The sequence below is a fragment of the Callorhinchus milii genome, unplaced genomic scaffold, assembly GCF_018977255.1.
Source record: "Callorhinchus milii isolate IMCB2004 unplaced genomic scaffold, IMCB_Cmil_1.0 Scaffold2, whole genome shotgun sequence".
Taxonomy (NCBI): Eukaryota; Metazoa; Chordata; class Chondrichthyes; order Chimaeriformes; family Callorhinchidae; genus Callorhinchus; species Callorhinchus milii.
The window spans coordinates 96174107-96188507 of NW_024704743.1; the positions used below are offsets into that span (position 1 = coordinate 96174107).

The 14401-nt window shown below is 42.4% G+C and overlaps 1 protein-coding gene across 2 annotated transcripts in view; it reads left to right on the top strand.

The window, feature by feature from the left end:
• The window catches only part of LOC103175135 (dpy-19 like 4), a 49600-nt gene that overhangs the window by 20775 nt on the left and 14424 nt on the right, over positions 1 to 14401 (top strand). Inside the window, exons 6-14 of one of the 2 annotated variants that reach the window (XM_007887924.2) lie at positions 437 to 582; positions 1721 to 1844; positions 4040 to 4174; positions 7752 to 7883; positions 8632 to 8733; positions 9214 to 9287; positions 10321 to 10479; positions 12178 to 12297; positions 14273 to 14393. In XM_007887924.2, the coding sequence (XP_007886115.1) occupies positions 437 to 582; positions 1721 to 1844; positions 4040 to 4174; positions 7752 to 7883; positions 8632 to 8733; positions 9214 to 9287; positions 10321 to 10479; positions 12178 to 12297; positions 14273 to 14393 (1113 nt within the window). The remainder of the gene's footprint in view (positions 1 to 436; positions 583 to 1720; positions 1845 to 4039; positions 4175 to 7751; positions 7884 to 8631; positions 8734 to 9213; positions 9288 to 10320; positions 10480 to 12177; positions 12298 to 14272; positions 14394 to 14401) is intronic. The other variant, XM_007887926.2, reaches the window with a different exon arrangement.

The following is a 14401-nucleotide window of genomic DNA, read 5'->3' on the forward strand; positions in this document are numbered from 1 at the left end:
CAAATTCTTTGAAACACCAAACTATAACGGTCATAATACTTAAGGTGGTCAACATTGTTGTATTTCATTCCTTATTTGAGGAATGGCTTGTGGTTTTCAGTAGTTTTTCCCCTTTCCCCCAACTTCTGAATAATGGTTGTGCTAAACGTTTTGGCTGCTGCCATCTTGAATTCCTACTTAGTGGGAATTTGGGGGAACAGAGAAAACTGCCTCTCCAATCTTATTCAGGTGATAGTGTGCTAACTCCATGTCAGCTGGTGAAAATCTTCAGGTCCGTTTTTATTTATGAGCTTCTTTCTAATCAATGGAAATGACTCAAAGCAATTACCTGCCTTCCTTATCATGCTTAAGTTAAGGTGAATTCTCTGTGAATATATTATGTGCCAAACCTGTTGTTGCTGAGTCCTATTTTTCCCCATCACCTCATCTCTTGCAGGAAGTGATTGATCCAGTTTACTTTTACATTGGCATTATATTTGGGCTCCAAGCGGTGTATGTGACTGCACTTTATATCACCAGCTGGATGCTGAGTGGGACGTGGATGGCAGGCATGCTTACAGTCGTGTGGTACATAATCAACCGGTGAGACAACCTGGAGACTGAAATTGCAATCTTTGATTTGTCTTTCTTATGATTTAACAATGTGTGATAAAGACACTCTTTGCTCACAAGTATTTTTGTGCATTTTTATTCTGTCTAAGGCCACTTAATAATAATAATAATCCTTGCATTTGATATTGCACCTTATCACATCTTCGAGATGTCTCAACGCGCTTCACAGAATATACTGCTTCCTTATGATACTGGAACTTCCGACTTTGTTTCTATGCAAACAGCCATTTGTGCACAGAAAAGTCCACAAACAGTTATGTGGGACAAGGCTGAAGTGAATGACCAGTTTATCTGGGGGATTGTTGGCCTAACACTGGAAGAAACTCCCTTCTCTTTTTGAATAACGTGATGGGATCTTTTACGGCCATCTAATAGGCAGAAGGGATATCAGATTACCATCTCATCTGAAAATTGGTATCTCTGACAATGCAGCACTTTGTCTGCATTTCATTGGAGTTTCAGTCAAAATTGTGATCTTAAAGTCTGAATGTGGGGATGGAATTCGTTATCTTCTGACCCAGAAGTGAGAGTGCTCCTGACCAAGGTGTGGAGATGACTTACTTTTGCAGTGCCACTGTGTAACTACAACAAGGTGGAAACCGTTAGCATAGGGAATGGGAAATGCTGTCCTTCCAATGTTTTTTTGATGGTTACTTAGGTCTATAATCACTGTTGCTAATATGGTGTGTCAGAGCGCTACTAAATTGCATCACTGTGCTGCACTTCAAACCACCAGTTATCATAATAAGAATCATCATCATAATAATCCTTGCATTTGGTTTAGAGCTTTTCACATTAGGAAGATGTCCCAAAGAGCTTCAAGGGATATGTTGTAAAGTGGAGTGACTTTTTTTGAGTGGCCGAATGCGGCAGCCAAATATGCGCACAGCGAGGTCTCACAATAGGCTATGGAGCGAATGACCAATTTTTTAAACTGGTTGATATTAAAGTAAGCGAGCACAGGGTTCATCTCTCCTCAATGGCCGAATTAGTATGTTCATTACCCAGCCATGTAAACCATAGCTTTTGTTGCAACATTTTCATTGCTTTTTACTATTCTAAATTGCTTGTGCTTTAACTGATACTGTTTCTGTTTTGCATATTTTAGGACAGACACGACTCGAGTGGAATACGCCATTCCTTTAAGGGAGAACTGGGCACTACCATATTTTGCATTAGAAGTTGCTGCTCTCACAAGCTATCTGAAGATCAACATCAACTCCACCATGGAGGTGAGTGTGAGGAAGTTAAAGAAGTAATAGCACAGGAATACACTCTTGGAAATACTTCAGTTTGTGTCAAATGTTTATTTGAGGACCAGGTTGAGGAGGGCAGAAGAATACTCTTATCGTTCTTGTCCACTTCAATGATAGCAAAGTCCCAACTCAGAGGTTAAACTTGTGGCACATAAAATATTTGTCCAAACGATTCTCCTTCGTGGTTTGAAGCTCCTTGGCATAGAGGGTTTCCTTCAGATCATTTGTAGTTCAGGCCCAAGCAGTGACATGGATTTGTGGTAAATAGGAGAAAACGGTTGCAGGGAGATAGGACTCTGATTTACACTGATCTGTTGCTAATCGCTCTTGAGGTGGAGTCTACTTCATGGTGGGTATGTCTGTTGCCAAAGCCCTCATGTGAGGACTGGATTAAGCAGTTGGTGTTGAGTAAGCCTTGTACTCGGCTTTGAATACAGTCAATTCACTTTACAGTGTATTCTGTGAAGCGCTTTGGGACGTCCTCCCCACGTGAAAAGCTATATCAAATGCAAGGATTATTATTATTATTATATATTGAGGGCTTGGTATCCACCAATTGATTGGTTTGAGTTGGATGTCAAATGGCCAGTGAGTGACTATCCTCCTGCTGAGGGAGTAGGAGGAATAGAGGGTCTCCCTGAGACTGAGTTAGCTCTAAGGTGACGTTCTAGGCAACGGAGTATTGGAATCTAGTCAACCCATTTGATAGCCCATTCTTGGTAGCCCAGTTCCTGAGCTTGGTATCTGTTGTACTCCAGCCTGGCTCATCAGTAGGACTGGAGGGGTAGACCAGTCACTAGGGGCAATAGACTCCTGTTGACACTGCAAGACCTAGCTGGGCAAACAGCGAGAACCTTGCCAGACAACGATCTCAATGACAAGTTATGAGGTTTAGCTGGTTGAATCCCAGCAGCAATAGACACTGTGGGATCCCCAAGCTCTTGCTAAAGAGCAAGAACACTTTCGGAATTGCACAATTCCAAACACAAGGAAATTCCAGTGCATAGGTTGCTTGCATATGTAGAATGCTATGTGGTTAGGCTAGTCTTAAGAACAAAGATGTGTTCCTGAGAGTGTCAGACACGCGGCTGACCAAAAAAAAAAGAGAAGAAGCTGAATTTTTTTTTACTGATAGTAATTTTACCTTTGGGTGATACTTCCTGAAAGCACTCTGGCACTCTATCCTGCGTGAGGGGCACTATATACATGCAAGTTGTTGTTGTCACATAGAAGTATTATTTTCCAAATTGTGCCTATGTGACTTTCTGCTGAAAAGGGAAGATGATGGGAAGTACTGTAGTCTGGAAGGGTGAGGTCGAATGTCCCAACGGCCTTTCTTCATCCAATCTCTTGTAATCTCCTAGCAATTAATAATGTTGTCAAGAGTTGAGCTAGTTATCTATCATGTGGAACACTTAACTTTGTTGAAGCATCACTGCTGCAAGAGTGTGGCATTGCACTCTTGTATCTGTTTGCATAAACTTTGTAATCATTTAGAGTTCAGGGAAGTGAGGGGAGGGAGTGTTAATTTTTCTCCAAAAGAAACAAAGCAAGTTCCTGTCTGTTGTTGTTAGTGGTGTGTTGGTTGTTATTAATAATACTCTATTGCTAATAATAATTATTCTTACATTTGTTTTGCGTCTTTCACATCGGGAGGAATCCCGAAGAGTTTCACGGGATATATGGTAAAGTGGAGTGACTGTATTTTGTGAATGAAAATACTGAATTGGCTGAATCTAAGGAAGAATGAGGAATTTCGTCTTGGTTGTTAAGAAACCGTTGTAAAAAAAATTTCACTGGCTGAAAAGGGTGTAGAGTAGAGCCAGACTGAATTGTGTCAATCATTCGTACATATCAAAGACATAAGAAATTTGTCAGTTTCTACTGAAGGTGACAGAAACCAGAATGGATTTATGCTTGACTTGCTTTTGTCCCTGTAGAATACATCATTCATTCATTCCAATCTCATTTTATGTAGTCTCGCTTACATCCAGCAGAGGAGACTTTAATCCCAGCAGTTTGGGCTGGATTCAAAGTCAGAGCCTCGATGTTGGAGATATTTACATCCTCATGACTTAGTTTAATTCATTAAATTAGAAATGTGTCTGAAAAGGATCAGCTATGATAAATCCTAAATGTTCCTGCTGCTTTTTCCCCATTTCCTTTTCTAGATGTTTTCATATCTCTTGATGTCTGCCTCTACATTTGCCTTTATAATGATGTGGGAGATCAGTCACTATGTGCTGTTTGTACAAGCCATAAGTCTTTTCTTGGTGGATTGCCTGGATCTGGTTCAAACCCGTAAGGTATGGAAGAACTAACGTATAATTCCTGCTGAGAGGTGTGGGGGGAGAGGGAGAGGTGGGTGCTGGAATGCAGCAACTGTACTGCAGGAATTATTTTATTAGTTAGTGGATGATCAGTCAAAGATCAGCCATTGAAAATTGACCTCTAGTCATTCGATAAATACAGTGGAAGCACTTTATCCAGACGCCAGTTAACCTCGGACGTCAGGTAAATTCGACAAAATGGCCGGCCCCGATTCATTTGTAATCTTGCCTGTTTTAAATATGACGGTTAATTCAGAAAAAATGTAGTTAATCCAGACAGAATGCCGCTCTGGTCGCCACTGCGTCAACTCACTGTGTGTCTGCTCGAGCAGCTCTGGGATGGAGATGGGAGAGTCAGATTGCGATTGATTTGATAGCTGGACCCGCATGTGAATGGGTGGAGTGCTCATCCATTCACAACCTGGTTCAGGCTGTCAGTCACCTCAGAGCTACTGCTAATTGGCCCCCTTCCCGTCCGACTGGAACAGCATCGCTCCTCTGCTGGGTGGAAAGAGGTAAGGAAACTTCGGTTAACCTCGGACAAAACAAGCAATCCCCGACGTGTCCAACTTAAGCAGCTTCCACTGTATTTGCACAAGCATTTTTTTATAGAATGACTTCACTAACTCTCTTCTGATGCTACAGTTGAATTTGTGACCATTCACAGTTGCTTAGCAGTGCAGTAGCATTGAATTGATTCCACTAGTACGGTTGTTCTTCCAAATTCCATTGCTTTAAAACTGCTCTGTAGGAGCCTGACAATGTGGGCTGGTAAATAAGTCTAACCTGTGAAGCTGGGTCTATGGGATTTCTCCACTGTTTTTTTTCCTGTTTTCTCTGAAATTGAGCATGCTAATATTTGCCACAAGTGTGTGGTCTGTGAGTGTGTGTCATATGGTTCGGTGGTCTCGATGAGCAGTTGAACTTGTGTCTCACCACTCTGGTGTCATCTATATTCTCTATTACATCGGGTTACTGAAAATGTTGCATTTCTGCAGTCTCAAAGTTGGTTTTGTAAATGTCATACTCTCTTGCCAGTCAGATTCATACTGTATAATTAGGCTTGTGGTTTCTGATTTTAGTCAGTAAAATTTGGTATTCATCAGGTTTTTTCATTTTCTCCAAATTGAGGAAAATTAATTCCCCTCATTTTATTTTTGCTTTTTCTAAAAATCATTTTGAACTACAAAAATGACTGTACATGTGCAGCAAGCAGGAAGCGATGTCCTGAGCCACATTACGGCTAGAAATTTGGCTATTTTTGTTGTTGCAAAACGGGTTGCAAAAAATCTGAAGATTAAAGGTTTAAAAAAAAATGTTTTAAATGAACATCTAAAACCAGCAGCCCCCATGTGTAATGTCAGCACCTGAGCCATCAAATTCAATAGATGATTTTGTGGAAAGCGATATCTAACTTTCTTCAGTTGAACATTGACAAGGCAGAGTCTCTCCTGTTTGGCTCCCATCAACAGGCGCTGACAGCTTCAAACCACTTGGACATTCCACCTCACAGAGTCTGAGTGGAAGCTCATGTCTTGTTCAACTGTCCTTTAAACCTCACGTTTATGCTTTTCCACCTCCGTGATATTGCCGGCCTCCATCACTACATCTCAGGCCACCGAGACCCTAATCCACATGTTGATCATGTCCAGGCTAGATTACATCAACGCTCTGTTCACTGACTACTCACCTCTTCCTTTCTTAAAATGCAGATTATCTAGTCCTCTGCAGCTGATATCCATTCCTGCATGAGTTCCACAAGTTTATCACCTCACCTGGCTCAACAACAACAAAATTACATTTATAGAGCGCCTTTCACGTCGGGAGGACGTCCCAAAGCGCTGGACAGTTGGGTCGGGATGGGGGCTGCTGGTTATAGACGTTCATTTAAAACTTTTTTTTGTAACCTTTAATCTTAAGATTTTTTGGTCGGGACCCGAGCATGGGGGAGGGGTGGTGTAGCAGTGAGGGAAGGAAAGAGAGGTGGGAAGGCGACCGAAGGCACGATCGAAGAGAAGGGTCTTAAGACCGGCCTTGAAGGAGGCAAGGGAGGAGGCGAGGCGAAGGGACTGTGGGATGGAGTTTCAGAGTGTGGGGGGAGAGAGGCTGAAAGCCCGGCCACCAATGGTAGGGCGGGTCGGGCGGGAGACACGGAGCAGGCCGGAGCCCGCTGAACTGAGGGAGCGGGCAGGTTGGTAGGGAGTCAGCAGGTCAGAGAGCAGGGCATGGAGGCCTTGAAAGTGAGGACGAGGATATTGAATTCGATCCTCTGAGGGATGGGGAGCCAGTGGAGTCAGGCGAGGGTGGGAGTGATGGGGTCAGGGTGCCTGGTGCGTGAGAGTACACGAGCAGCAGAGTTTTGCAGGGAAGAGCAGCTTATGAAGGGAAGGGAAGAGTTGGGAAGGCCAATGAGGAGGCAGTTTCCGTAATCGAGTCTTGATGTGACAAATGTGTGTGTGAGCGTTTCAGCAGCCTGAGGGGTGAGGCAGTGGCGTCTGGCAATGTTGCGGAGGTGGTGGTAGGCAGTGCCGGTCATTGCGCGGATGTGGGGGAGAAAGGACAGTTCACTGGCTCCCCATACCCAAACGGATCGAATTCAAGATCCTGGATCTAACCTTTAAATCCCTTGCCTCACCCTACTTCTACGACCTTCTCAAACCCTCTGGCAGCTCCCTCCCCTCAGCGGGCACTGGCCTGCTTCCCCAGCATCAGTGGCATGGCTCTCAGCTTATCTGCTCCCATTCTCTAGGACTTCATCTAGGAATCCTTTCAGAAGACTCACCCCTCCCTTGCCTCCTTCAAGGACCTTCTTCTTTGACCAAGCTTTCGGTCATCTTCTCCAGCCCTTGCCCTGACCCCCAGCTTGGATTCAAACCCTGAACTGTCCACTGCCTTGGGACACCCTCCCAACATGAAAGGCGTTATATAAATTTGTATTGTAATTGTGGTTGGGATGTCTTAACTTTTTGTTGCAAAATTGTAATCAGCGTGAGGCAGGTTAACATTTGAATAAAGCTATATTGTGCTCTCCAACAAAGGATGAAAGGTTAGGGTGATCCAATCTATCATTTCCAAATATCCGTCTACATTTTTAATGCAAGTCTCGGTGGAATAAATTTCAAGTTACAGTGCAATCAATCTTTCAGCCATATTGGACTTTATTCATAAAGTTGTCTTTGGAAATCTTTGCAAAACCTATTACTAGAATCCTCAGAAGAGGGTACTTTTTATATGCTTGCTTAATTACTGTGGGAGCCCTGAGCGACGTGAGTTAGATTTGAGGTCATGGTTATAATCAGAGAGCTTAATAAAAGGGTTTTAATGTACAGACTATCCTAGAAGATTTCACACTACATAATTGTAATTTAAAAAGAAATCCAAGATGTACAAAAGTGACTTTGCTACCTATTTGAATAACAATAGAGAAATTCAGCGAATCCCCCAAATGTTCTTGATTCACACAAATCATTTCAGTGTAAAAATGTTTTGTTATTTTTGTGTGGGAATGCTAATGCCGTTGTAAAATAGTGAAGGATTGTCTTTTTATTTGCAGGTGACTGATGTATACAGGATGTATTTGGTGTGCCTTGGATTAGGATATTTTTTGCAGTTCAGAAATTCTGCTTTGCTGGCTTCCCCTTTGCTGAGCTTCCTAGGTGCCTCACAGCTTGCAAAGTACATTCAGGTGGCTGAACCAGACTTGGGTCCTTTTTTCAAAAAGTTTTGCCTTTTGCAATATAATACTAATACTTGCATTTGATATAGGGCCTGAGACAACTCAAAGCGCTTCACAGAATGTATTGTAAAGTGGATTGACTGTGTATTTTGTGGGCGAAACACGGCAGCCAATTACGTACAGCAGTGCCCAACAAACATTGGTGGATTGAGTGCATTTAGGGAGGGATTATTACCCCTGGAAAATGATCCGTCAATTGGCTTACAACCAGGTTCCTACTTACTGCTAGGTAAAACAGAGGCATGTGGAATAAGAAAACTTACCTAACATTTCACTCTGCTCAGGAATCAAACCCAGGTCCTCTCGCTCGCGAGTTGAGTGCGTTAAATCACTGCTACAGGATTCCACTTTTCATTTGAGTTCAACAATAATGGATTCCATTTCACATCCTCCTTAGTTATCAAAAATATTCACGGCTACTATCAACTTTGTGAATTCATTTGACTGGAGCTTAATACTTGAACAAGGTCAGATTTTCTTTAATGAAATGGAAATTCTCTCCAATAAAATACAACTTTACAATTATATAGCGCCTTTCACATTGGGAGGACTTCCCAAAGAGTTTGATATTGTTGTGCGGGCACCCGAGCTGGGGATGAGAGCTGTGAGGAGTGGTCGGAGCTGGGGGGGTGTGGGTGGAGGGACTGATTGACGAGCCTTAATTCTAATTATTTTCTCTCTTGTTTTTGTTTGACAGCAAAATCTGAAAAATGGCCACTTTGTAGTAAGGCTGATGAAATTACTGCTTCATTTCTACTTGGTTTTCACAGTTGCATTGACTTTAAACCTTGTGATCAAGGTAAGTAGAAGTGCAGTACTGTATTGGAGAGAAACAGCAGCTTTCTATGGGCTTTAGATTTGTCACATGTTTTGCACTAGTTTATTGAAGATTGCCTCTTGCCCTGCTGGATATTGTAAAATAATACATCTGAACAACATGTCTAAACTGTTTTTTCCAGTTGATTATTTCATCAATTTTTTCTCAATCATTTTGATCAATTGAATGTATGCAGACGTGAAGAGACAGCTGCAGGGGAACATTGTTTTTAATACCCTTTAATATAGCTGTGCCTCACTTATAAGGAGGTGGGTAAGAGACTCAGACATTTAGTAACATCAAAGCATGAAAATGTGATTATCATGGGAATACCGCTAGTAAGTTAGGTTTTGCAGGCAACACTGAGGGTACTAAACCAACCATTTACGAGATTTTGTAACTATTGTATAATTGACTTTGACTGCAAAGTTTAAATTTATCATTTACATTTTGAATACTCAGAAAATGATCCCCGAAGAAGAAAATGAACACATTTTAAAGTTCTTTGAAGCAAAGTTTGACTTGAACACTACAAGGTAATGTTGAGCTTATTCCTGTCACAATACCAGTTAATCCTGGAGCACTTGTCTCTTCCTTTCATAAGATGCACATCCTCCTGATGTGAAAGGCGCTCTATCAAATGCAATGGTTATTTATTGTTTGAAATGTTTGTGCTAGGTATTGATGAAGCTTAGAGTCTTATTTTAATGTAGTATCAATAAACACTTGTGCTATATGTGTGTGCTTCATCTGCTTGTTAAGTGTATATGTTGCAGGGTGACCCATTTATGAAGCTAGAGGAAACTTGATGGATACCTGAAGGAGAAGGAAATAGAGGGACATTAGGTGGGGGAGGCTTAGGTAGAGTACAAACACTGGCTAAGACTAGTTGAGCTAAATGGCCTGTTTCCATACTGTAATGTTTCTATGTAATTCAAATTTCTTTTAAGAACTACAGAAAACCGACTTCAAAGTTAAATCTGAATTCAACAAATTAACATAATTCAACAATTTATGCTCATAAATCTAGAGCAGAATCTCTTAACATATATTCACAGAAACATGAACAGAACACAAAATACTGCAGATGGTGGAATCTGAAACAAAAACAGAGAGAGCTGGGAAAACTCAGCAGGTCAAGCAGCATCTATGGAGAAAGGAAAGTGAGTTCTAACGAAGGGTCAGTTCAGTTCTTCGTCATCAGTTCTGACGAAGGTTCGTGGACCCGAAACGTTGACTCGTTTTCCTTTCTCCATAGATGCTGCCTGACCTGCTGAGTTTTTCCAGCTCTCTGTTTTTATTCACAGAAACAGTTCATTTTATCAATATATTATAATAATCCTTGCATTTGATTTAGCGCCTTATCACGTCTTTGAGACATCTCAAAGCGCCTCACAGAATATACTGTAAAGTGAATTGACTATTTTTGTGGACAAAACGTGAAAGATTGGGTAGCCGAGGATTTGAAATCAAGTCTAGTGCTAACCTACAGAGCTCCATGAAGTGACGTACTACAGTTGTACAGGGAAGTTTTCTGATTGTCTGCACGTTTTCTCCTTTCATTGACAGGGACTTCAATACAAACTTGCTGCTGTGTCAGGAAACCTTTCAGAGCCCATCGCAGGATTTCTTTATCCGTCTTACGCACACCTGTCTTCTTCCCTTCTGTGTGACAGCACTGCTAATCTGCCTTTTCTCAACCTTCGAAGTAGTTTTCAAGAAATTCTGGTATGTATGGAGAAATCCAGCTTAGGGACTCCGGGGTTAGGGGAAATAGACGGATTGATCTCTCCTGACATTTAAAGGAGTGCTCTGTGATTACACAACATGCTATTTTACTAGAATATGAATAACATTGGGATCTGTTGTGCGCCATATGCAAACCATGTGTAAAACATGTCAGAGGAAATTACAGTAGGTGTCCTTAATTATACAGCCAATGAAAAGGAAATAAATTGTTTTTATTGGTTAATTGCATTATTCAGGGTATCTGTAATTCCCTTTGTGCAAGTGTTTGTTTGCACATGGATTCCACATAGTGTGATATAGATAGACAGCAATGTTATTCAAACTGCAAACTCATAAGAGATGATTTCTATCTTTAGACCATTTTCTTGAAAGTAAACTTTTTTCAAAAAAATGAATTCACATAATTTTCATAGGTTCTTTTTCCCTCTCCTCATCTAAATTCACTCCCCCATTTATTAACTGCTGGGATTGTCTGTAGAACACCCTTCATGCCAATTTTAATTTCATTCTGCAATGCCCTTTGAAACATTTCTTTCACATAAATTTGAGCTGTTTTGAGAGAGTCAGAAGGGCATCATTGTAATGATATGGTGAGAGAGATTATCTCACTCACCGTCTCCACTTCGTTGCCTCTAACGGTTTCTCCTATAGCCCCCGCACTGTCAGATCTGGCCCTCTCCTCTTTAATATCTACATGCTCCCCCTTGGTGACATCATCCGCAGACATGGAGTCAACTTCTATATGTATGCGGATGACACCCAACTCTATCTTTCTGCCTCCACCCTCACTCCAGGACCACTGCTGTCCTGACAGACTGCCTGTCGGACATCAAATCCTGGATGAGGGCAAATTTCCTACAGTTGAATGTGAACAAGACTGAGGCTCTCCTGATTGACTCGCACCAGCGCCTCAGCACCTCAGTTCTCTGGTAACATCAACCTCCATAGTTGCACACTTCAACTCACCAAGCCAGGCAGGAACCTAGATGTCTTGTTCGACCCTCAACTGTCTTTTCTCCCCCACATTCAAGCCATGACCTGCGCTGCCATTGGCTCCCTATCCTTCAGAGGATCCAGTTCAAGATTCTGGTCCTCACATACAAAGCCCTCCATGGCCTCGCCCCACCCTACCCCTGTGACTTCCTAACCTCCTACCAACCCGCCCGTTCCCTCCGCTCAGCCGGCTCTGGCCTGCTCTACTTCCCCCGACCCACCCGCCCCACCATTGGGGGAGAGCCTTCAGCCACTCTGCTCCCAACCTCTGGAATTCCATCCCCCAATCACTCCGCCTCACCCCCTCCTTAGCCTCCTTCAAGTCCCTCCTCAAGACCCTCCTCTTTGACCATGCCATCGGTCACCCCCACTTCCCCTCCCCTCCCTTACCCCCCCCCAACCCCAGCTCGGGTCTGAAATTCTGTATACTGTCCAGCGCCTTGGGATATCCTCCCAACGTGAAAGGCGCTATACAAATGTAATCTTGTTGTTGTTGTTGATGCACTTTGCCCAGGACAATGAATTATAGTAAAGGCAGTCACATTGTTCAGGAGAAATTTTAAGTTAACTAAAGACTTGCGTACTGGCATGACTTGCACAGGAAGCACCTCTAAAGTCACTTTGTGCCACAGATGGACAGATCCCCTTGATGAGTTAATTCTCGGTTGCCTTGTTCTCCTGCAGTAATGTGCCTCAAACGAGTGATGGTTCTCTGGAGAACACAATGATTGGGCAGAGGCCGGAGGTAGTTTACCACATGTTCCACACGGTGCTGTTTGGCTCGCTGGCACTGATGTTCCAGGGGTGAGTACAATCACTGAGGTTTCACAATGCTTTGTCTCTTTTGCTGAGAAACCAAGATAAAGAGCCAAGGCCTGTGGTCCAGGACACTAGATGTCCAACGCTAAAAGGAGCAATAGTAAAAATGAGAAGTTTGTGCATTATTATTATTGTGTGAAACGCTTTGAGACGTGTCAAAGACATGCTAAGGCGCTGTATCAAATGCAAGGATTATTATTATTATCAACAGCTTGTGAATTGCATGAGGACAGAATGACTAAAGGTTAGGAATCCTGGGGGCAGAAAACATTAGAGAATGAGACATTGAGATGAAGTTTGATTTATAACATCGTGAGAAAGCTGGGAGGGAACTCTAGAGGGGACAGCATATTTAGACCTTGATAGAAACACGCAAAGAAAGCTCAGGAGAGTATTGACCATAACAGATAGAAAAGGTTTAGGCAGACTGAGATAGGATGGCGACAGATGAGAGTGAAGGGTTGCCTATTAAACAGCAAACCTTTTCATGTACCTTGCCTTGAGGTGAGGCAGACGTGCTCGAAGAGCCTGTCCAGCTATGGGATCACTGTTCCAGTGTTGAAGGGGTGGGGTGGGGGGGGGGGTCGGTGGGAATGTTGGCCATGAAAGAGGAAGGAGCTGCTTTGACAACAGAGGAGATGTGATAATCCGCTTTGAGTTTGCAGGAGATAGTGAGGCCACGACTTGTAATCGAAGAAGGAAGATTAGAGCTGAACCGTCAGAGGCGAGAGATGTGTGAGAGATTTATAAACTGTGTCTTTGAGGCATTGAGAGAAATAGAGGATCATTACCGATTAAAGATCTGAGTCCTTCCGTCAATCCTTAAGTCTTGCCCCCTCTTTGCCCGTCTTAATATCACACCTGAAGTGTTTCCTTTTTGGCTGTGCCTTCGGTCACGTCCATCCCTCCCCTTCCAGCTCAAAGTCAAACCACACCAATGTTAAGCACTCCGAGACCCTCCCTGAGTGAAGGGCCCTATATAAATGCAAGTTGTTGTTGTTGACATTTCTCACAGTCTTAGCTTTAAAATCATTGAATTCAGATTGAAGTGCAAAATTCCAGAAGTCTTAAAATTCAGTTTCAATTTGGCAGCTGGTTTTCTGATGAGGAATGTTAAGCAGTAAAGAAGAAAGAGCTCCACGGAGGCTGATTTGAATTCAGAAGAGATTTGATGATAATATGATATTAACATATTATAATAATCCCACTTGAGATGAGAGGAGATAGTGAGGCCAAGTTCTTTTTGATGTTAGAAGAGAGATTAAAATTCAGAGGTGAGAGATGGTGGCTGTTGTGAGCAATTAATAGAAAAAATGAACATTAGGCCTTTGAGTGATTGCTTTGCCCGTTTCACCTTATTTCTGCACCGTTCGCGAGGACAGCCGAGGTGTTAATAATATGTGCCAGTAAAATTCAGTGACTTACTTAATGATTTATAGATAATACACATCTTTGTTATGTGGAGTGGGAATGAACTCCTGTTTTATTAAACTAGTTTTATGTGTAATACAAATAGTGGTTTCTATGGTAAGGAATGGCTGCCTTCTGCTGGTGTTGCTTTATTCTTGTGAGATCTTTGGGTTAAAGTTTCTTAGGAGGCAGTTATTCCCCATTAATGGTCACAGTGCATGAAAGGGACCGTGTATATTAACATTTCCATTTTCTTTTTCTTTTGTGCAGTAGTTTTTAGACTGCAAAAACATACATACAAATTAAGTTGGTAACTTGTGTTGCGAAAGGAAAGTGAAGTGGTTCTGCAAACGGCCAGCAGGTGGCACTGTTTACCTTCCTTTACAATAATAATCCTTGCATTCGATTTAACGCTTTTCACGTCAGAAGGACATCTAAAGCACTTCACAGGATTTACTGTAATATGTAGTGACTGTATTTTGTTGATTGAACTGTTCTGAATAATGTCCTGCCCTGTAACACCTGTTACTGCACATTGTGTCCTTCCCAGGTTGAAGTATTTGTGGACACCTTACGCCTGTATGTTCACTGCCTTTGGTGTTTGTGCTCCTCAGCTCTGGTTGACTGTGTTTAAGTGGTTCCGGCTGAAAACAATACCTCCAGTGTTTCTGGTGAGTTC